General features: G+C 43.6%; 1 protein-coding gene across 5 annotated transcripts in view; it reads right to left on the bottom strand.

Annotated features, from left to right (window-relative positions):
* Positions 1-20635: 20635 nt before the first annotated feature.
* AKAP11 (A-kinase anchoring protein 11) overlaps positions 20636-24149 on the bottom strand; it is a 57284-nt gene continuing 53770 nt past the window's right edge. For all 5 annotated transcript variants that reach the window (XM_058184715.1, XM_058184714.1, XM_058184717.1 and 2 more), the window contains one exon: positions 20636-23119. In XM_058184715.1, the coding sequence (XP_058040698.1) occupies positions 22964-23119 (156 nt within the window). In that variant the 3' untranslated portion in view covers positions 20636-22963. The remainder of the gene's footprint in view (positions 23120-24149) is intronic.

Genomic DNA, 24149 nt, shown 5'->3' with positions numbered 1-24149 from the left:
AGCCTTGAGGGAGATAAGCATGGAATGTGCATCTGTTTTTGGGTCCTGTGCAGTTTTGTCAGTTTCCCATCCCCCCTGGCCTATGAGCGCAGGCCAGGGATGCTCTGCGAGTTGACACATCTAGTAGAGGTAGATAAAACTTCAAAGCGGAGGTTAGCTACACAACAGTTGCCACAGTGATTTTCTTTGTGTTCCTTCCGAGAGGTCTTTTCTGCACTTCTCTAGAAGCACCAAAGAGGATTTCTTTTTTTTTACACATACGGAGACATTTTCCAACTATAGGAGCTGCCAGGGCCCCAAAACATTGACTTCACCCTGGTCTGGCTGGCTCTCCTACAACAATAAACATTTGTCCGTGCCATTTTTTTTGTTCTCCTGTTCCAAAAATCATGATTGGGAGGAGCGTGGGCTGGCCGGCCACGGCAATTTAGGATAGAAAGCGGTATGATGTTTCTAGGCAATAATATTACTGGATTGTAATTGTTTACATTTGTGTAACGCACAGACAGGGAGCCTTAACTGTTAGCATTGCCCTGAATTCCGTACGGGAGAGTCAGACGTGGGACTTAGTTTGCAAAGGGAAAGGATCTCTTTCCGATGGAAATATCCTCAACAGAGAAAAACACAGACCACAGTGGCTGGAGGAAACCATCATTAAGCAAACAGTCCAGTATTATGACAACTGATTGCATTACAGCTGGATTATTATTTTTTTCCTTACGTACACATTTTCTACATCTGGAGTTAATCCAGGAAGTGGGATGGATGGATGCATGTCAAATGCAAAATTCTCCCCCCCCAAAAAATTAGCTTTCTTTAAAAAGAAAAAAAACCCAAGTACGATGGTTTTAAAACTGGGTTTTTATAGAAATAGTAGAAATGAGAAATGGAGCGCAAGTCTGAATGTTTGCTTACTCTCAAGAGGACTTAGCTATGAATTTTTCCAGAAAATACAGGAAGTCCTGGACTGACCACATTGAAGGGACGGCTCAAAGTTACAACAGCACTGAAAAAAAGTGATTTACGACCACAGGTGGGATTCAGCCGGTTCAGACAGGTTCGCCCGAACCGGTTAATCCGAACCGGTAGCAGAAATCGCAGGTGGAGACTCTATGCCATGCTATTTAGGCATGTTTTTGAGGCCAGGTGCATGTGTGGAAGGCACACGTGCCAGCAAAGCCTGACGCATGTGTGGACTGGGTGCGCGTGAGCAAAGCGAGCGTGTTCACAATTGCAAAGCAATAGGGAAAGTAAGCGAATACCAGCCCTGCTTAGGACTATTTTTCACACCATTCCAGCATCCCCATAGTGACGAGATCAAAATTTAGATGCTTGGCAACTGACTCATATTTAGGATGGTCGCAGTGTCCTCAGGTCATGTGATCTCCTTTTGCGACCTTCTGACCAGCGACGTCATTGGGGAAGCTAGATTCAACTTAACCATGTGACTAACTTAACAACTGCTGTGATTCACTTAAGAACGGTGACAAGGAAGGTTGTAAAATGGGGCAAAACGCAGCTGAACAACTGTCTCACTTATCCACATGCCTCCCAGAGAGAGAGAGAGGGTCTTCAGGGTGCCGCCCGCCAAGCAATGTCGGCTGGCGGCCCCAGGAAGGTCCTTCTCTGTGGGGCTCCCACTCTGGAACGAACTTCCCGGGTTTACGCCAAATACCTGACCTTGGACCTTTCGCGAACTGAAAACTTACTTATTTATACAAGCGGACTGGCCTGATTTTAAATTCTAAATTTTAAATTTTAAATTTTACTGGGTATTTATATGGTCAATTGACGGTTTTAATTTCGGCCTTTTATTGAATAAGCTTTTTAATTGTTATTTTAATATGTATATTAACTGTTTTAAATGAAGGCTGTACACCGCCCTGAGTCCTTCGGGAGAAGGGCGGTATAGTTTAATAAATAAATAAATAAATAAATAAACAGAGAAAGAGAGAGAGGAGAGAGAAAGAGAAAGAGAGAGAAAAAAAGAGAGAAGGGAGATAAGAGAGAGGGAAAAGCGAAAAAGAAAGGAGAGATAGAAGAGACAAAAGAGAAAGGAGAGGGGAGGGGAGTGGTAGGGAAGAGACAAGAGAGAAGAAAAGAGGGAGAGAGAAAAGAGAGAGAGAGGAGGAGAGGAGAGAGAGAGAGGAGAGAGAGGAGAGAGAGGACAGAGAAAAGAGGGAGAGAGGAGAGGGAGGGGAGAGAGACAAGAGAGAGAGAGAAGAAAGAGAGGGAGAGAGAGAGAGAGAGGAGAGGGGAGAGGTGGGGAGAGAGAGAAAAGAGAGAGAGGGAGAGAAAAAGAGAGAGAAGAGAGGAGGGGAGAGAGAGAGGGGAGAGAGAGAAAGGAGAGGAAGGACAGAGAAAAGAGAGGGGAGGGGGAGAGGTAGGGAGAGAGAAAAGAGAGAAGAGAGAAGAAAAGAGAGGGGGAGAGAGAAAGAGAGGAGAGAAGAGAGGAGAGAGGGGAGAGAGAGAGGAGAAACAGAAGAGAAAGAGGGGAGAGAGAGCGAGAAAGAAAGGAGAGACAGAAGAGACAGAGGAGAAAAGAGAGGGGAGGGGGAGAGGTAGGGAGAGAGAGACAGAGAGAAGAGAGGAGAAAAGAGAGGGGGAGAGAAAAAGAGAGAGGACAGAAGAGAGAGAAGAAAGAGAGAAGGGAGACAGAGAAGAGACAGAAGAGAAAAGAGAGGGGAGAGAGACTGAGAGAGAGGGAGGGAAAGAGAGGGAGGGAGGCACCATCCTTAACTGCAGGGGGCATCATCAAATGGTCGCCATGGGCTCTGTTTCTACACAAGTTTGTTTGTTCAACTTTTTCCAGCATACAGGGTGCCCTGAGGTCTTTGTCAAACCACTTATGCAGTGGTCAGTCTTCCCGAAATTTGGGCCACTGCTACGACACATGGAACAGACATTTCAGGAATCTGTTTGCAGCGTGGACATACCCGCCGCCACCTAAGTCAACAATCGCAGTTAGATCAGGATTACATAAGGACAGTTCCATTGTTAAACCGGGCTGTCATTTCTCTGCTGCAACTTTTAATTATCACTCGCCACCTTAACGGGGGGGCGGGAGGGGTTCTGCTCGTGAACGTGAAATAAAAACCAGGATGAAATTCTTGATGGCCAGCTGGACAAAAGACAAAAAAAAAAAAAACCTGTTTGGAGGCTAGAAATGATACGCCAAAAAACTGAAAGACGGGAGAGAAAGGTGATGGTTTGTAGGAAAATAACCGTACGGAGCATTTACTCTGGGTTTTCTTATTTATTTGAAAGAACTTTAGGTAAAGGTTCCCCTCGCACATGCGTACTAGTCGTTCCCGACTCTAGGGGGCGGTATTCATCTCCATTTCAAAGCCGAAGAGCCAGCGCTGTCCGAAGACGTCTCCGTGGTCACGTGGCCGGCATGACTCAACGCCAAAGGCGCACAGGACACTCTTCCCTTCCCACCAAAGGTGGTCCCTATTTTTTCTCCTTGCATTTTTTACACGCTTTCGAACTGCTAGGTTGGCAGAAGCTGGGACAAGTAACGGGAGCTCACCCCATTACGCGGCAGTAGGGATTCGAACCGCTGAACTGCCGACCTTTCGATCGACAAGCTCAGCGTCTTAGCCGCTGAGTCACTGGGTCCCCTGAAAGAACTTTAGCTATGCATAATTCTTGAAGAACCCGTAAAGCAGGGGTGTCAAACTCAATTTCATTGAGGTCCGCATCAGGGTTGTGTTTGACCTCGGGGTGTGTTTGTGTGTGTGGCCAGGATGGGTGTGGCCAGCTCGACGTCACTCATGCCAGGGGCGCTTGTGGCGGCCCGAGCGCTCTGTCAGCGAAAACAGGCTCCCGAGTTCCGCTTTCGGCTGCAACCGCCTCCTGCAACCCTCTGCCAGTGAAAATGGAGCTGGGGAGAGCCGCATGCAGCCCTCCCGAGCTTCGTTTTCTCTGGCAGAGGCACCACGGGTCGGCCCTTCACTGTTTCCAGGGTGGCCCCGCGGGCCAGATCTAAGCACCCCACAAGCTGGAACTGGGCCCCGGGCGTCGAGTTTGACACCCCTGCCGTAAAGTAACACAAGATTACTTGCAATGATTTTGAAGAGGTTAACAGAAAGTGGCATTTCATTGCAAACTTTGCATTCTCTGTTTTCTTAGCTGCCGACTCGTTTGGAGAATCAACGATCAATTTGATGAGTAAACTACTCATAGCTTCTGTTGCCGTCCTTTACTTCGATTGAACTTGACATTTGTAATGTCAGATAACTTTCAGCAGCTCCCAATTCCATTCTTCAGATGAACCACGTTTAACCTCATTCCCTCAATGCATTTAACCCAGTGAGTCACTAACTCAGACGGATCTGCGCGCTCCCCACCCAATTTTTTGCTGGCAGAGGATCGCAGGACATCCCAGCTGAAAATGGAGCTTGGGAGCCCATTTTCACTGGCAGAGTGCTTGGCCCACAGGCACCCCTGAGACAAGTGACATCAAACTGGCCATATTGACCTTGCCCCACACCTCCGGACCCTCTGAGGTCAAACATCAGATGCGGCCTTCAATGAAATTGAGTTTGATACCCCTGCTCTAGTTTAACCCCAATGGATGTATGGATATGCTTGGAGTGCCATTTAGCACTTGAGTGGTCATAGAGATGGTCAAGTGACCAATGAAAAACACGGATCCAGGAAATGGTGCAATTGTGGATCACCTTTGCACGTGTTCTCAATCAAGTGAATTACAGCGGAATAGAATGTACTATAAGTCTTGGAAACCAGATAAAAGAGTGGGTTTTTTTTTTTTCAATAGAATGTTTCTCCTAGGGGATCAAAGGTTCCTTTTTAAAAAAAAAATTAAAGCAATTTTGAAAAAAAAACAAAACCACCCACTAAACTAAATAAACAGGATTTAATGCAGCACTGTCTGGTTTGGATGAGCAAAACCCCAAGGTGTGGTAGACACTGGAAATTTCTGATGACTCAATGGGAATTAAAAAATTGCAAATGAAAGGATTGTCTTGTCCAATATCCGCTTTTTAGAATGCTTAGATCTGAAAATAAAAAGTTGAGTAATTTGGATTAACATAACATAACATAAATATTAACAAGAGTAAAGTTCAATCTTAAGCAGAGAGGGAGGGAGGGAGGGAGGGAGGAAGAAAGGAAGGAAGGGGGGAGGGAAGGAGGAATGAGGGAAAGAAGAAGGAAGGAAGGAAAGAAGGAAGAAAGGAAAGGAGGAGGGAAGGAGGAAGGAGGGAAGGAAGAAGGAAGGAAGAAAAAGAAGGAAGGAAGAAGGAGGGAGGGAAGAAGGAAAGAAGAAAATAAGGAAGGAAGGAAGGAGGAAGAAGAAGGAAGGAAGGGAAGAAGGAAGGAAGGGAAGGAAGGAAGGAAGGAAGGAAGGAAGGAAGGAAGGAAAGAAGGAAGGAAGGAAGGGAAGGAAGGAAGGAAGGAAGGGAAGGGAGGGAGGAAGGAAGGAAGGAAGGAAGGAAGGAAGGAAGGAAGGAAGGAATTTGATGGGAAAGGGAGGGAGGGAGGGAAGAAGGGAGGCAAGCAGGAAAGTGCAGAATCTTAGACATCTTAAACAATAAACTGATCAGATCCCAGAACCTAAAACTGTCCTGCAGCAACAGAGGACAAGGTAGACTGGATTCCCAGACCATTTCTCAAACTTAGAGATACCAGGCTAAGACATGAGGACACTTCACTGTCATAAATTCCTACTGCAGATACTGGGGGGTAAAAAAACCACCCCAGACCCTACCTGCCAGCTATAACTTCAAATCAATATGGATGCTTATTGAATCCTCTCTTTGGGGATGGGGGTCCCTACTCACCGTGAGGGACTAAGCATTGCTCCTTTCTCAATGATGGGGTAATTGACATCAGTAAGGTGATGGTTAACATCTGTGGATTATGACTGCAATGAGCGTGGTTAGGGATGTCCACAGGGCGTGATCAAAAAAGACAAGGTCGTGGCCATAACAATGCAGTTGAAACCCCACCTGGGTCAGGTGCAAGTAACCAGGAACAGGAGCTGAGTTCAAAGTACCTGCTACCTACACACAAGGATCTGAGCAACTAATCTTCCAAGCTAAACTGGAGCTAGATAAGATGTGATGAGCATTGATTCCAAACTGATGACATGTTTAACGCCGCCCTCCATCTCAGCCAGCTCATCTCTTAGAACCTGGTTTTCCTGTGCATTGTCTGATCTTGCGGTCTTTGCGTGGTGCTTTTAGCCCCCGTAACAATCCAAAGATTTGCAACCGAGTCCAAAGTTGAGCTGGGCCAGATTTTCCTAAAATAACACCAAATGGTAGCGACTTGAGAGAAAGGGGAACTCTTTTCTACAGACTTTTACGACTCCAATTTCTAGTCAGCCGAAAAGATTTTTCAAGTGCTTAATCGTGCTATTGTTAATTACCTTGCAATATCAGGGTTTCCATGCACAATTAATTACTCAATTAGTTTTATACATCTTAATCAGATCATATCCCTTTTAATCCACTTGGGTTCCTTCTTGCTGTAATTTATGGCTATCATTAAATCAAACCACCTTTTCCCTTCAAGTTTCCCTTTTACTTAAATACAAAGTTCTAACCTGTAAATAGGAGGCGGTAAAGTTAGTAAGGCTTTAAGCCAAGAATTCTACATTTTATTTTATCATACCGATATGGTCTTGCTAGTTCTTGCATAGAGAACCAGTCTGGTATGGTGGTTAAAACACCAAGTTAGAAACCAAAAGGCCATCAAGTCCCAAACTAGGTGGCTGACCTTGGGCCAGTCATTCCCTCTCAGCCCTTGGAAGGTGGCAATGGCAAATCACTTCCAAAATGTTCCCTCTTGGGAGGGCTTCTGTTGAGAAAGGGCAGCCTCAAGTTCTCCACCTAACAGTGGGAGGGTAAAGAGGATTTCGGATAGCCCGCATTTTCCTGGATTCATCCCACATCAGAGGAGAGCAAATACATCTACCCAACCATATCAGTTGTCAAACTGTAAAACTAACCATGACTGTTCTTTGGAAGGACAGATATGGAAGCTGAAGCTCAGATACTTTGGCTGTCTGATGAGAAAACTCATCCACCCATCCATCCATCCATCCAAACAGACCTGGAAGGGACCTTGGAGGTCTTCTGGTTCAACCCCCTACACAAGCAGGAGACCCTACACCATTCATGACAAAACGGTGTAGGATGGGTGGGTGACAGCTGTCCAGCCTCTTCTTGAAAACCTCCAGTGATGGAGCACCCACAACTTATGGGTGATGGCAATCCTTATGATGGCAATCCTTATGATTTATATTGATATATTGACCATCAATTGTGTTGTAAATGTTGTACCTTGATGAAGGTATCTTTTCTTTTATGGACACTGAGATTTGTCACCAAGACAAATTCCTTGTGTGTCCAATCACACTTGGCCAATAAAAATTCTATTCTATTCTATTCTATTCTATTCTATTCTATTCTATTCTATTCTAACTTCTGGAGGCAAGCTGTTCCACTGGTTAATTGTCCTCACTGTTAGGAAGTTTCTGCTTAATTCTAGGTTGCTTCTCTCCTTGATTAGTTTTCATCTATTATTTCTTGTCCTGCCTTCTGGTTCATAGAATAGAATAGAATAGAATAGAATAGAATAGAATAGAATAGAATGGAATGGAATGGAATGGAATGGAATGGAATGGAATGGAATGGAATGGAGTGGAGTGGAGTGGAGTGGAGTGGGGTAGAGTACAGTAGAGTAGAGTAGAGTAGAGTAGAATAGAATAGAATAGAATAGAATAGAATAGAATAGAATAGAATAGAATAGAATAGGAATAGGAATAGGAATAGAATAGGAATAGGAATAGGAATAGAATTTTTTATTGGCCAAGTGTGATTGGACATACAAAGGAATTTGTCGTGGTGCATATGCTTTCAGTGTACATAAAAGAAAAGATACGTTCATCAAGAATTCTAAGGTACAACACTTAATGATAGTCATAGGGTATAAATAAACAACAATCAATATCAATATCAATCATAAGTATACAAGTAACAAATTTACAGTCATACAGTCATAAGTGGAAGGAGATGGGTGATGGGAACGATGAGAAGATTAATAGTGCAGATTTAGTAATAGTTTGACAGTGTTGAGGGAATTATTTGTTTAGCAGAGTGATTGGAAAATAATTTGACCCCCTCTTCTTTGTGGCAGCCCCTCAAATACTGGAAGACAGTTATCATGTCCTTCCTAGTCCCTCTTTTCTCTAGACAGGCCAAACCTAAATCCTGCAACCGTTCTTCATGTGTTTTTTGTCTCCAGGCCTTTGATCATCTTAGTTGCTCTTTTCTGAACTTTTTCCAAAGTCTCAACATCTTCTTTTGTAATGCGGTGACCAAAACTTGATGTAGCATTCCAGGTGTGGCCTTACTAAGGCTTTATAAAGCGGTGCTAATACATCACATGGTTTTAATTCTATGCCTCTGTTTATACAACCAAGGATTGTATTAGTTTTTTGGGCTGCCGCCGCACACGACTGACTCACGTTTAAAAAGACTCATTGGAAAAGACCCTGTTGTTTGATGTCCAACGCCACCAGCCAATGGGTATCATCTCTGGCCATATTGTATCCCACTCCTGTGCACTGGTTACCAATACTTAGCAATATCGTATCGCCCCGCATTAGAAGACAACAAGGGCTGGGAAGTGGCTCAACGGGCTAATGCAATCTGTTATTAACACACAGCTGCCTGCAATTACAATTACTGCAGGTTCGAGTCCCACCAGGCCCAAGGTTGACTCAGCCTTCCATCCTTTATAAGGTAGGTAAAATGAGGACCCAGATTGTTGGGGGCAATACAAGTTGACTTTGTATATAATATACAAATGGATGAGACTATTGCCTTACACAATGTAAGCCGCCCTGAGTCTTCGGAGAAGGGCGGGATATAAATGCAAATTAAAAAAAAAACTCTCGTTTGGCTATGGTCAAGGATGTTGAACAACACGGCCCTCTCTATTCAGCAGGACAATGCACAACCCATCACAAGGTTGAGATCCCATAAGCCAGCATGGATAATAACTTTAACATCTAACTAGTTTAAACCCGAGAATGTCTGGCGAGAGGAATGGTCCATGGTGCCTTCTTGTGGCCTGACCATTAGTGATAGGATAGTCTGAAATGTAGAAGGTTCCCTGCTTGAGCAGGAGTTGGACTAGAAGACCTCCAAGGCCCCTTCCAACTCTGTTATTCCATTATTTTGGAACCCACTTTATTTAAGAGTGATTTACAGAAAGGATGTCCTTTCCCAGCCCAAGAGAAATATTTCTCCTCAACTCTTCAATCGGTTTGCCATCTAAAATTCTGCCTTTAGGGAGCTTGACGCATCTCCTTGAGGAAACCAAGAAGGGATCTAAATTGTCAGTTACATAATTTTTTATTTTTTTCCACTTTAGGAAACTCCCCATTCATCCCATCTGCCGAAAAGTCCCAAATTGCTCCATCCATGGACGAATCATTATTTTTAAAATATTTAAACGGTTGCCTTCACAACATCCTTGAATGCCTTTCGTCTCTGAGCTGATGCCCTGCTCTTCCTTTTTCTCCATAGCCAGGGCTGCTTTGAAGAGGTGGACAATCAAGAGCCACAAGCCCAACTGCCTGGTTTGGGTTTTGTGGTGGTTGCTATTTTTAGATAGATGATAGATAGATAGATAGATAGATAGATAGATAGATAGATAGATAGATAGATAGATAGATAGATAGATAGATAGATAAGGTAAAGGTTCCCCTCGCACATACGTGCTAGTCGTTGCCGATTCTAGGGGGCGGTGCTCATCTCCGTTTCAAAGCCGAAGAACCAGCGCTGTCCGAAGATGTCTCCGTGGTCATGTGGCCGGCATGACTCAACGCCAAAGGCGCACGGAACGCTGTTACCTTCCCACCAAAGTTGATCCCTATTTTTTCTACTTACATTTTTATGTGCTTTCGAAACTGCTAGGCTGGCAGAAGCTGGGACAAGTAACGGGAGCTAACCCCGTTACACGGCAGCACTAGGGATTCAAACCGCTGAGCTGCTGACCTTTCGATCGACAAGCTCAATGTCCTAGCCCCTGAGCCACCGCATCCCCTAGATAGATAGATAGATAGATAGATAGATAGATAGATAGATAGATAGATAGATAGATAGATAGATAGATAGAAAAAGAAAGAAAGAAAGAAAGAAAGAAAGAAAGAAAGAAAGAAAGAAAGAAAGAAAGAAAGAAAGAAAGAAAGAAAGAAAGAAATGGGAAATAGGGATGGTGTCTCTGAAGCAAACCTCTACTGTTCCTACCCTTAAAATGTTCTCAATACTCTCCATCAAAAGCCTAATAGAGTTGACCATTTGGCCACCAAATGTTGGTGGTAATTTCTGTTTCAGTTCCCATCCTTCAAAACCCTTCTTGCTGGTCAGACAAATAAGTTACGGACCTCTGACCTTATCAGATTTGCCATTCTGGCTTCTAAATGCAAAGAGGAGGAGGACGAAGAGGAGGAGGAGAATGGGTGGAGGAAGGAGAAGGTGAAAGAGGAGGAAGAGGAGGAGGGGAATGGAGGGAGGGGGGAAGGAGAGGGAGAAGGAGAAGACATGGAGGAAGGAGAAGGAAAAAATGAAGGTGAAAGAGGTGAAGGAGGAGAATGGAGGGAGGAGGGAAGGGGAAGGAGAGGGAGAAGGGATGGAGGAAGGAGGAAGGAGGAGAAGGTGAAAGCAGAGGAGGAGAAGGGGAATGGAGGGAGGAAAGGGAAGGAGAGAGAGGAGAAGGGATGGAGGAAGGAGAAGGTGAAAGAGGAGGAGAATGGAGGGAGGAGAGGGAAAGAGAGGGAGGAGAGGGATGGAGGAAGGAGAAGGTGAAAGAGGAGGAGGAGAAGAATGGAGGGAGGAAAGGAAAGTAGAGGGAGGAGAAGGGATGGAGGAAGGAAGGAGAAGGCGAAAGAGGGGGAGGAGAAAGGGAATGGAGGGAGAGGCAGAAGGTGTAAGAGGATGAGGAGAATGGAGGGAGGGAGGGGAAGGGGAGGGAGAGGGAGAAGGAGAAGACATGGAGGAAGGAGAAGGTGGGAAAAGAGGAGGAGGAGAATGGAGGAAGGAAGGAGAGGGAGAGGGAGAAGGGATGGAGGAAGGAGAAGGAGAAGTGAAAGAGGAGGAGGAGAATGGACAGAGGAAGGGGAAGGAGAGGGAAAAGGGATGGAGGAAGGAGAAGGAGAAGGTGAAAGCGGAGGAGGAGAAGGGGAATGGAGGGAGGAAGGAGAAGGTGAAAGAGGAGGCGGTGACACAAATTAAACCCATCTTTGGAGAAAGATAAGCCATCGCTCTTCTACCTTTCTGGTCTGGCTGGTACAAAGCTTCTTGGTTTCATTCCAAGGGGGTTGAGGTAAACATGACCCTTGTTGGAAGGAGGTCACTTGAACTTTGAAGCTGTTGGTTTCAATAACCCTCGTCATTTGCTCGGTCATCCCCACCTCCTCAAACTCCAGCGGTAGAAGAACATTCCTTCTTTTTCACCCAGATGTTCATCCAGTGACTCTAACCAACACAATCGTGACCTAGTCTACATTTCGACCCCTTAAGCTTAGGTATAAACAAGAATTCTGCTCACCGCAGAAATGAATCAAGTGGAGCCCAAACCAATAATTATCAACATGTGCTCATTTCCCCTGGATGTCTTAAGGTAACAAGGTTTGTTTATGTTGTTTCAAGTTCCTTAAAGAAGGGAAGTTTGAAATGAGAGGGAGGGAGGGAAGGAGGGAGGGAAGGAGACGGTGACAAAAGAAAAATTAGAAAGAAAAATCTTTTTTATGGACTCAATGTTCTGAAAAAGAATTGCCCACAGAGTACACCAAGGGACAAGAAGCACAATTTCATTTCTTGAGAAGGTGCCAGATGAACTTAGTGGCATAAAGTGGACAATGACCATGAGATCTTTCCGGGCGACACAGAAAGACAGCTGAGAAAAGTCACCCTTATAATTAACTTTTGCAAAGAGTTATGCAGCTTGCAAAGGCATCTGATTGGGCAGATCCGTAAAGCAATGTTACTGTTTATATTATTTTATTTTCTTCTTGAAAACAGAAGGGCTTTGCTCCTGAGTAACAGTCTCTCTGCCAAAAACTAATTATCTCTCTTCGACATTTAGTCAATTTTAATCAAGCTGTGCAATGACAGCTAAGCAGAGCAGGTTGTAGGATACCTGATTTTATACTTGCCAAACCATTCTAAATATCTGTAAGAAACATGCCAGCAGTTTGGGGAGTACCATCAACCTGGCCATGCCCACCCAGTTGGCCACACTAGCCCAGTTGGCCATGCCTACCCGGGCCCCCATGGTCAACCTCAATGAAATTGAGTTTGACACCCTTGCCATAGACCAGGGGTCTCCAACCTTGGCAACTTTAAGACTTGTGGACTTCAACTCCCAGAGTTCCTCAGCCAGCTTTGCTGAGACTCTGGGAGTTCTAGTCCACAAGACTTTTTTTTTATTATTTGCATTTATATCCCGCCCTTCTCCGAAGACTCAGGGCGGCTTACACTATGTTAGCAATAGTCTTCATCCATTTGTATATTTATATACGAAGTCAATTTATTGCCCCCAACAATCTGAGTCCTCATTTTACCTACCTTACAAAGGATGGAAGGCTGAGTCAACCTTGGGTCTGGTGGGACTTGAACCTGCAATAATTGCAAGCAGCTGTGTTACTAACAGACTGTCTTAGCAGTTTGAGCCACCAGAAGACTTAAAGTTGCCAGGGTTGGAGACCCCTGCCGTAGGTGGATAAAATAACAAATCCAGCCGAAACATCTGGCTGACTGTGCAATAGATCCTAATAGTTATGTCTACGTCATAGAATAAAGCAGAGGTGTTGGGTACTTTTGTGATTTTACTTAATTCACACCATCCTCTAATTCACACCGAACATCTGGATGGTAAGTTGCTTCAGATGCTTCTTAGACAGAACGCAGCTGCGTTGGTGTCTTTTGGTGTTCAATGGGCAAATCCTGCAGCTGCTTTGGTGAACCACATAGCCACTCGTGCCTTCCTCGTTCATTTCAAGAACCTTAAAAATATTGAAAAACATTACTGTAGGAAATCCACAAGGGATGGCCCATCATGGTTTGGAAGGGCAGACGGAGAAAACAGAAAGAGAAAAGAAAGAAGAAAAGAAAGGAAAAATCTCCACGGAAAATTAACCATAAGACGTTTTAATTGAGAGTGATTCAGTATTTGGGCCCAAGTGAAGGAGGAAGTGAAATTTAATCGCAACTTCATTCCGCAAATCATTTTTTTAAAATTGATTTATACATTTTTCTTTTACATGTATAAGTGCTTTGTGGACAGTGTATTGTCTGGGTCAATTTGCTCACACATAATAATATTTATCCGATTTCTAATCTCTACCTCTATTATCAAGCCATTGATAAAACAAGTTCCACATTAGAAAATACTCCAAAAATATTCTAGGGCTCAAACCAAGCAATCTTTTGCATATGTGCACTTATCAGCTTTTGATTTCTCAAAGGCTTTAGAATTAATTAGGGGTGTCCAAACTTGGCAACTTTAAGACTTGTGGACTTCAACTCCCAGAATTCCTCAGCCTGAGGAATTCTGGGAGTTGAAGTCCATATGTCTTAAAGTTGCCAAGTTTGGACACTGCAGTTTTAGATCAAGTCCAGATCTTCTACAAATATAAAAGGAGCAATTTTTCAAATGTTTATTAAAGCCACCTTTCTTTTCCGGACAGTCCTGTGAGCCTGAAAAATATGTGCCACTAACTCATTGAAGCTCTTTCCCTATTTTAACACAGCTAAACCTTTTTCAAGGCTCAAATGGAAACTTGAAAAAATTTGGTCTGTTTAACTGCAAAACGGTAGAGAAGGTATGGTCCTTTTTCTGTAGAAGCTTATTTTAAATTTTGGACCTGCTTTGCAAAGATCGGAGAAGCTATCACTGTTGCAACAGAATTGTCAGTGTTCAACCAGGGGAGATAATATGTGGGTTTTCCCCCCCTTTTAACTCACATCTTTTTTCAATGTTTTGGTCTATTTCTGTTTTGCCTCTTTAATTTTTTCTTCTTTTGTATTTTGTATTGTCTGAGTAAAGTAAAAATGGTGAGGAAGCTGGCAGGGAGTACCAGAAATTAATTAATCAATCAAATCTATCTATCTATATCTATCTATCTATCTATCTATCTATCTATCTATCTATCTATCTATCTATCTTTCCTTTTCTTTCTTTTTCTTTCTTTTCTTTTCTTTCTTCCTTTCCTTTCTTTCTTTCTCTTTCTTTTTCTCTTTTGTTCTTTTTCTGTCTTTACTTTCTTTTTCTCTTCCTTCCTTCGTCTCTCCTTCTTCCCAGTTTCCTTTCCTTTCCAGTTCTCCTTCCTTCCTTTCCTCTCCTTTTCCCTCCCTCCCTCCCTCTTCCTTCTTTCCTTCCTCTTCCCTTCCCTTTCTAGCAAGCAGGTAAGTGACTGCCACTGGTGGAGCAGGAAGCAAGAGATTGTGAGAGTGGCCAGAAAAGGAAACTTTCTATGCAACAGCAGCTGCCAATAGCACTAAAGCAGCCACAATTTCCTTGGGTTCAATTTCATTCTCTTGGGTTCACAAATCCTGGATTTTGGACCCATTCTCTAAGTTGGGCCATTTGAGATAACTTGATTTAAAAACTGTTCCCCTGTGACGCACCATTTAGTCCAGATAAAGGTCCTCCCAATGCAAAATTTCAGTAGCGTGTAGATAAAAAGAACTAAACGGCAGCAAGAACATTGAACTTTTGCCCCAACAAAATGTTCCAGACCATTGACAGTTCTCACCACTTCATTCAACCCCTTGTCTATTTTTGTTCTCATCTTAGCAGTGAAACTATGATCGACCGCAATAAATATAAAGATATTTGCATTTATCTAAACTAGATAGAAGCCTGCTAATCTAGCGGAGCGGCCCACACAAACAGCCCGACAAAAAGTTTTCAGTGAGACAACGCATCTGGTTGCACATCCTGTTGTGATGTTCCTCCAAGACTGGAGAAAGTGATGGAGCATGCTTCAGCTCCAGCAGCTGCTCCTCATGGAAGGTAGACCCAAGGAGGGAAAATGGGATGAAATTGGAAGGACTTGGGAGACACCATGGGAACCGCGAACCTGAATTCCTATTTTTAGGATTTTAGGAATTCCTATTTTTAGGATAAACGAATTTTAATCGTTTTTTTTTTTAAAAAAAACTGTGTTGCTATCAGTTTTGATCTTCAAAATTCCAAGCAACAGTGATAGGAAAAACACAACATATTACTCATATTGTTTATTGGAGATGACATGTAGGCATGGACCACGCATGTTTTCTTTATGTTTTTCACTTGAGATGGCTTCCCCAGGAGCTCCATTGATAAACCTTTGAGCGAAGATGAGGAAGGTCCTTAATGGTTCTTTCAGAAGACCCCCCCACCTGTTTTCCCACCCCTACATTTTTTTGAGAATGTCCTGTTACAAAGCTGATCACCAACCTAAGGGACAGGTACAATTCCAATCACATTATTTTTCAAATTAACTTTTTGGAGAGGACTACATCCTAAGTCTGTCTATCTGTCTATCCACCCAACCCTCCACATCCATCCATCCACTTTATCAATCAATCTTTTATCTATCCATTCACGCAGCCACCCATATTCCATCTATCATCTGCACCTATCATCCAGGGACGGTCTGGACCGAATTTGGGATGATTCAAGCGAGGGAGAGGAGGCACGTCTTGTTGAGTCCATTTGGGATGAGTTTGACCCTGTGGCTCCCGAGGACGTGGACAGGTTGTTGGGGAGGCTTCACGGCACGACATGTTTACTGGACCCGTGCCCTTCCTGGCTGGTACTGGCCACTCAGGCGGTGACACGAGGCTGGCTCCAGAGGATTATCAACGCTTCTTTGTTGGAAGGGGTTTTCCCTGCCGCCTTGAAAGAGGCGGTGGTGAGACCCCTCCTTAAGAAGCCCTCCCTGGACCCAGCTATTTTGGGTAATTATCGTCCAGTCTCCAACCTTCGCTTTGTTGCGAAGGTTGTAGAGAGTGCCGTGGCGCGACAGCTACCCCAATACCTGGATGAAGATGTCTATCTAGACCCGTTCCAGTCCGGCTTCCGACCCGGATACAGCACGGAGACAGCTTTGGTCGCATTGGTGGATGATCTCTGGAGGGCCAGGGACAGGGGTTATTCCTCTGCCCTGGTCCTATTAGATCTCTCAGCGGCGTTCGATACCATCGACCATGGTATCCTGCTGCGCCGGTTGGGGGGATTGGGAGTGGGAGGCACCGTATATCGGTGGTTCTCCTCCTATCTCTCCGACCGGTCGCAGACGGTGTTGACGGGGGCAGAGGTCGACCGCGAGGGGCCTCACTTGTGGGGTCCCACAGGGGTCGATTCTCTCGCCCCTGCTGTTCAACATCTACATGAAGCCGTTGGGTGAGATCATCAGTGGTTTCGGGGTGAGATACCAGCAGTACGCTGACGACACCCAGCTGTACTTTTCCACCCCGGGCCACCCCAATGAAGTTGTTGAAGTGCTGTCCCGGTGTTTGGAAGCCGTACAGGTCTGGATGGGGAGAAACAGGCTCAAGCTTAATCCCTCCAAGACGGAGTGGCTGTGGATGCCGGCACCCCGATTCAGTCAGCTGCAGCCGCAGCTGGCTGTCGGAGGCGAGTTACTGGCCCCAAAGGATAGGGTGCGCAACTTAGGTGTCTTCCTGGATGATCGGCTGTCGTTTGAAGACCATTTGACGGCCGTCTCCAGGAGGGCCTTCCACCAGGTTCGCCTGGTTCGGCAGTTGCGCCCCTTCCTTGATCGGGATGCCTTATGCACAGTCACTCATGCGCTCGTTACCTCTCGCTTGGATTACTGTAATGCTCTCTACATGGGGCTCCCCCTGAAGTGCACTCGGAGGCTTCAGTTAGTCCAGAATGCAGCTGCGCGGGTGATAGAGGGAGCTACGCGTAGCTCCCATGTAACACCGCTCCTGCGCAGACTGCACTGGCTGCCTGTGGCCTTCTGAGTGCACTTTAAGGTGTTGGTTACGACCTTTAAAGCGCTCCATGGCTTAGGACCTGGGTACTTACGGGACCGCCTGCTGTTACCACACGCCTCCCACCGATCCGTACGCTCCCACAGAGAGGGACTTCTCAGGGTGCCGTCCGCCAAACAATGCCGGCTGGCGGCCCCAGGAAGGGCCTTCTCTGTGGGGGCTCCCACACTCTGAAACGAGCTTCCCCCGGGTTTACGCCAAATACCTGACCTTCGGACATTCCGTCGCGAACTGAAGACACATCTTTTTATCCGTGCGGGGCTGGCTTAAATTGGAATCTTAATGTTAAATTTATTAATTTTTAAATGGGGTTTTTTAGTATGGCAAATTTTAATCTCCAGGCTAATTTAAATAAGTTTTTTAAATTGTATTTTAACCTGTATATTGTATTGCTGGTTTTATCTTGCCTGTACACCGCCCTGAGTCCTTCGGGAGAAGGGCGGTATAAAAATCAAATAAATAAATAAATAAAATTAATCCATCCACATTATCTATTGATCTGTCTATCCATCCATCAATCCACCCACCCATCTATATTCATTCTATCTATCTATCTATCTATCTATCTATCTATCTATCTATCTATCTATCTATCCATCTCATCTATCATGTCCATCCATATCTATCTATCTATCTATCCATCCATCTATCCATCCATCTCATCTATCATGTCCATCCATATCTATCTATCCATCCCATCTCATCTATCATATCCATCCATATCTATCTATCTATATAGCCATCTATCTATCTATCCATCCATATCTATCTATCTTCTTTCATTCATGTATCTTCCATCCATCTATCCATTCATTAATTAAATTTATATGCCACTGCTTACTATGCAAATCGACTTTAAAAATCTTCTACGTTGGTTTTACACACGCAGTGGTCTGTAAAATTTAAAAATGCAAATCACCAAGGCCTTCATTATTTTTAACCTGACAAGATTCAGCTGATGCAAAACGAAATCTAACCATTTATATATCATATCTAACCATTTAGATATGAGCCAGCAGTGTGCAGCAGCTGCTAAAAAAGCCAACACAGTTCTGGGCTGCATAAACAGAGGGATAGAATCAAGATCACGTGAAGTGTTAGTACCACTTTATAATGCCTTGGTAAGGCCACACTTGGAATATTGCATCCAGTTTTGGTCGCCACGATGTAAAAAAGATGTTGAGACTCTAGAAAGAGTGCAGAGAAGAGCAACAAAGATGATTAGGGGACTGGAGGATAAAACATATGAAGAACGGTTGCAGGAACTGGGTATGTCTAGTTTAACAAAAAGAAGGACTAGGGGAGACATGATAGCTGTGTTCCAATATCTCAGGGGTTGCCACAAAGAAGAGGGAGTCGGGCTGTTCTCCAAAGCACCTGAGGGTAGAACAAGAAGCAATGGGTGGAAACTGATCAAAGAAAGAAGCAACTTAGAACTAAGGAGAAATTTCCTGACAGTTAGAACAATTAATAAGTGGAACGACTTGCCTGCAGAAGTTGTGAATGCTCCAACACTGGAAATTTTTAAGAAAACGTTGGATAACCATCTGACTGAGATGGTATAGGGTTTCCTGCCTGGGCAGGGGGTTGGACTAGAAGGCCTCCAAGGTCCCTTCCAACTCTGTTGTTGTTTGTTATGTTATGTTATGTTATGAAAGTATATATTACTGTTTTCTACTCCATCTTCAAGAACTCCAGCAAAAATAATTTCCCAATATGATTTCACATGGCATTTGTTCATTGACAATTAAACACTTCTAACTTTCCTTTATTCCGAGAGCTATCAGAAAAACATCCTGGACTCTGAAAAAGGGGTTTTTTCCCCCTTACTATCCTGTCAGATAAATTGGATGGAAGAGTGTAGATTTTTAACCTTCTCTAGAGGTTCTGGCTGACTCTTAGAAAGAGGAGGTTGAATTTTACAGGACTGGGCTGAGATCCAGCCAAGCAGTTACTGTGCTTCGTGCTTATTAAGACAAGGGTCCTTGATCTGAATCCAGAAATAGACACTTGATTATTGATCTTGTTCTGAGCAAACACATCTTCATTTACTGAGGACTTTGAGAAGTAGGGCCAGCCAGATTTTTATGAAAAGGGTGGGAAGGAATTCAACAATATTCATTTAGGATATAAAACCTTAGAAACGCGTAGAAAAGCAGAATTTCTCAGCTTACTGGCTCATTAATATTTTCTTTCCCCCTTATAGGAATAAAACTTTAGTCAGAATCCCAATTCTGAAATCTGTCTTGTCAAAGAATTTGCTTTAAAAAGCTGACTTGAATCCTAAGATTTAAATTAACACTTGATCAGGAAAAAAAAGGATTTTCTCTAAAGACCTGGAACACGTGGGAAGTGATCACTGTTCCTCTAGAGAACAATATTTGCACTGGGTTTTTGAGATCTTTTTATTGCTTTCTTTTGTCTGTTAATAGTTTAATGCTGTTCACCATAGCAACAGCATTTGCTCTTAGCCTATCCAAAAATTGGATGTTTCTTGATACTTCTTGTTCCAATTTTAGTTGTTTTAATCCTACCTTGGATAGATTACAATTACAATAACTAAGAGCAAAAGCTTGTTTTGCTCTTAGTTATTGTAATTTGTTGAAAGAATCTCACAAATGCAGTGGGGGGGAGCGAGAGAGGGAGGGAGGGAGACGAAGAGATATGGTACAGATGAGAGATAGATGAAAGATGAGAGAGAAGGGGGGATAGGTAGGTAGGTAGGTACTGTGTTTTCCCAAAAATAAGACCCTGTTTTATATTTTTTGAACCCCAAAATAAGCGCTTGGCCTTATTTTCGGGGAGGTCTTATTATTTTGGGGCACATGGATCAAGGTGGGGCTCCCCTTGCGGTCTTATCTGATTTCCAGCTCTGCGTTTAAATATTTTCGGGGAGGGCTTATTTTCGGGGGGGGGAGCCTTATTTTAACACATACGCTCAAAAGCCCAATTGGGCTTATTATCAGGGGATGTCTTATTTTCGGGGAAACAGGGTAGATAATCGAGATAATAGACAGATGAGAGAAAAATAGAGAGATAGATAGATAGAGAGAGAGATAGATAGATAGATAGATAGATAGATAGATAGATAGATAGATAGATAGATAGATAGATAGAAGATAGAAGATAGATGATAGATAGATAGATAGATAGATAGATAGATAGATAGATAGATAGATAGATAGATAGATAGATAGATAGATAGATAGATAGATAGATAGATAGATAGATAGATAGATAGATAGATAGATAGATAGATAGATAGATAGATAGATAGATAGATAGATAGATATGCAGGCAGGCAGGCAGAAACGCAGACAGACAAGACTAAATATTTGGAATCTCTAAATTTTGCACGGCATGATTACGAGACTACTTAAAAGCAAGGATTCCTAACACCGGGTCAATACTGTTAAGTAACATTATAGAAATACTTCCAACTTAATACTTACATTTCATTGACTTGCATCTGCAGCCTTCTCAAACTATTTTGCAACAGTTTAGGAAACGGCAGGCATTCCCCTCTAAGAAGCCCCTCTCTTGAGGCTTCTCTTCTTTGAAGAGACAAATTTTAAACCACACCGATGTCTGCTTATATACAATTTATTTTAAGGTTACTGCTAAAACAACAACTTTAGTGCAACTTGAAATTCACATCTCGATTATCTAATTGCGTCCATTTTCTAACCACCAACTGTCGTCATTACAGTGGAAAATCTTCACGTTGACTTTCACTCATTGCACTCACACAGGCGCACACTCAAACACACCTAAGAGCCATTCAGAATATGATACAATTCCTGAAGAAGACAGCTGTCCGTACAGAGGAAATCTGAAACGTCTATAGCAAACAACGCAAACAACAGCATTCAGAGATGTATTTTGATATTCCTGGAAGGACAGGTAAATTCCACATTCCATAGTAGTCACGTAAGAAAAGCAGAACCAAGCCGTCCCAGGCCTGTTGACCACAACTTATAATGGTCTCACAACTTCAACCATCAACTTTTGGGCCTGCTGTTAAGGCTGGATTAGGGCACTGAATTCAACCTCTTTCTGCCTTTGGAATCTGTAGGGATTCTTCTTCTGCAACACCAATCTCCGTGAAGAAACCTGGAAGATCTCCTTAATCTTCAGAGATACCTTCTACCTGCTACTCCCTTCTTCTCCGTTGACTAGAGGTTTATTTAGCTAGCTCATGGGCTTCTGCTTTTCTGCAGCATTTTCATTTGGGTCTACAATTTGCCATGGCCAACTCACCGTGGCCAACTCGCCATGGAACAAGAGTTACATTAATATTGAAGACATAGTGGAATAGAATAATTAAAGAAAGGAGGCTGAAGGAGGGACAAAATAAATGTGAATGACAAAAAATTAAAATTATTTTAAATAACTAAACTGAATTGCTGACTTTTCCCACAGCAAGTTGTCCTGTTGCATGTTGACCATAGTGAGTTGGCTGTGGTGAGCTGACCATAGCAAGCTGGCTGTGGGAGTTGTCCTATCCCGTCCTCATTTTCACCCTTACTAGAAGGTGATGGAGAAATTGCCTATTTCCTAGACAGCATCAATAACTCCACAGCAGTATTCTCCAGCTTGAAATGTTGGTTTTCCCCTCCATGAATGATGCAGTGATATGATCTCAGGAAGACGTACTTTCCTCTTTTCTACTCCCTCCAGAACAAACTAGTTCAACGTGATCCATTTCACAAGAGGGAGGAATCTCCTGGATCCGTGATCATTTCTCGGACGTGATTATGTAATGCTGATATGTCTTATGCCAGCGTTTGTCAACCTTAACCGCTTGAAGATGCGTGGACTTCAACTCCCAGAATTCCCCAGCCAGCTATGCTGGGACTTGAAGTCCATGCATCTTCAAGTGGTTAAGGTTGATAATCATTATTTCCTGCCAATGATTCTTATCTACTGCAGTCTAAATTTAACAGAATGCAGTTGCATAAAGGAAAGAAGAAGACCTATAAGCATACAACATTGGTTTGGGAACAATGTTTCGATGACACCACATTAAATATGTTTCCTGACATCATCGTATATAAACCAGAATCACTACTGAAGGAAACCTTTTGGCTACTGGCCTACTCTAATCTTCTCTGTGGCTCTTTGTTCTATGAAGAGAGTACAGAAATGGATGGAAAAATGTATTCTGGAGGGATTGTAATATTTTAGTATCTAATATCTGGACGTATTAAAAGTACTATAGTGATGGAGAACATAAATCTACAATCCACGTTCTCAATATTGAGAATTACGGCCTTCATTTGGGAATGAAGAATACTTGGGTTTTTTGATTGGTGCAAAGAATAAATTCTACACTTTGATCCTGACCCTTTCCTTCACCCCAATTCTGATGTCACTTGGTCCCATCTTCAGCTTCATCAGCAGAACTTGGTTGAAGTCGGTAGAAGCAGCAAAGAAAATGAGTGGACAAATCTGTAGGCCCCGAGGCCCTCAGAGGGGAAAAACAAAAAAAGCCAGCAGCTGACCATCGCTGGACCCACTGAATCCCAATTTTTGACCTGCAGCTGATTGCAAGGAAAAATTGCAAAGACAAAAATTACAGAGACACAAACATGAACCTATACGGAGATGATATGTCATTCCTTGTCCTAGCTGGGCAGGAATCCTCACTCAAAGATAAGAAAAATATTCTCATCGCTGCGACAGAAGAGAGTTGCAGACCGACGAGGACACAAGTGGAGACCCTCACTCAGACCCCACACACGGGATTAAAAGCACACAAAGTTTCACAAAGCCACTTGACAGTACAGTACGCTTAATATTGACTTCCGACTTAAAGCTCCTCACAACGCAAATTATGTTACATTTGCTAGTTAGCACACATTCTCTCTCTCTCTCTTTTTCATTTTTTCCCCAGGAGGATTCAAGAGTTGAATTCAAGGAGAAACATTCTCCTGAAGCCACCCAAAGAGGGTTTTGCTTTCCAGGGTTCTGTCCCCATCGGTAGACATCTCCATGGCTTCGCAGTATTTCAGAACTGCCTGGAAAAGGTCTCCCACTCTCCAGCCTTTCTCCTGCAAGGTCTTTGAAAGCTAGAAGGGGAAAAAATGGAGGACAATTAAGAAACCCAATAGTGGCTTGCTGAAAATATCAGTGCCCACGTATAGGGCACGTCTCATCCTAAAGGGACAAAAGAGGAGATTGGAGAACTTCATCACCGATTTGAAGGACATCTTGTCCTAGTCATATCTACCTGACCCACAAAACAGGAGGTTGGAGACCTTCCTCCTTTGAAGGGCATCCCCCGTTTGAAGGACATCTTGTCCTAGTCATATCTACCTGACCCACAAAACGAGATTGGAGACCTTCATCCTTTGAAGGACATCACCCGTTTGAAGGACGTCTTGTCCTAGTCATATCTACCTGACCCACAAAACAGGAGGTTGGAGACCTTCCTCCTTTGAAGGACATCACTCATTTGAAGGACGTCTTGTCCTAGTCATATCTACCTGACCCACAAAACAGGAGGTTGGAGACCTTCATCCTTTGAAGGACATCCCCCGTTTGAAAGACATCTTGTCCTAGTCATATCTACCTGACCCACAAAACAGGAGGTTGGAGACCTTCATCCTTTGAAGGACATCACTCATTTGAAGGACGTCTTGTCCTAGTCATATCTACCTGACCCACAAAACAGGAGGTTGGAGACCTTCATCCTTTGAAGGGCATCCCCCATTTGAAGGACGTCTTGTCCTAGTCATATCTACCTGACCCACAAAACAGGAGGTTGGAGACCTTCATCCTTTGAAGGGCATCCCCCATTTGAAGGACGTCTTGTCCTAGTCATATCTACCTGACCCACAAAACAGGAGTTGGAGGACATCATTACCCTTTTGAAGGACATCTTTTCCAGGTCATATCTACCTGACCCAAAAAACAGTAGGTTGGAGACCTTCATCATCCTTTGAAGGACATCTACCTGACCCACAAACCCCCAGCAGGTTGAAAAACTTCATCATTCTTTGAAGAACATCTTTTCCTAGTCAAATCACAAAAGAGGTTGGAGAGCTTCATTCCCCCGCTTTGAAGGAGTGTGTTTTTCCCAGTCATATCTACCTGGCC

This window comes from Ahaetulla prasina, chromosome 5, assembly GCF_028640845.1.
Source record: "Ahaetulla prasina isolate Xishuangbanna chromosome 5, ASM2864084v1, whole genome shotgun sequence".
NCBI lineage: Eukaryota > Metazoa > Chordata > Lepidosauria > Squamata > Colubridae > Ahaetulla > Ahaetulla prasina.
This window is presented reverse-complemented; position numbering and strand designations above follow the sequence as displayed.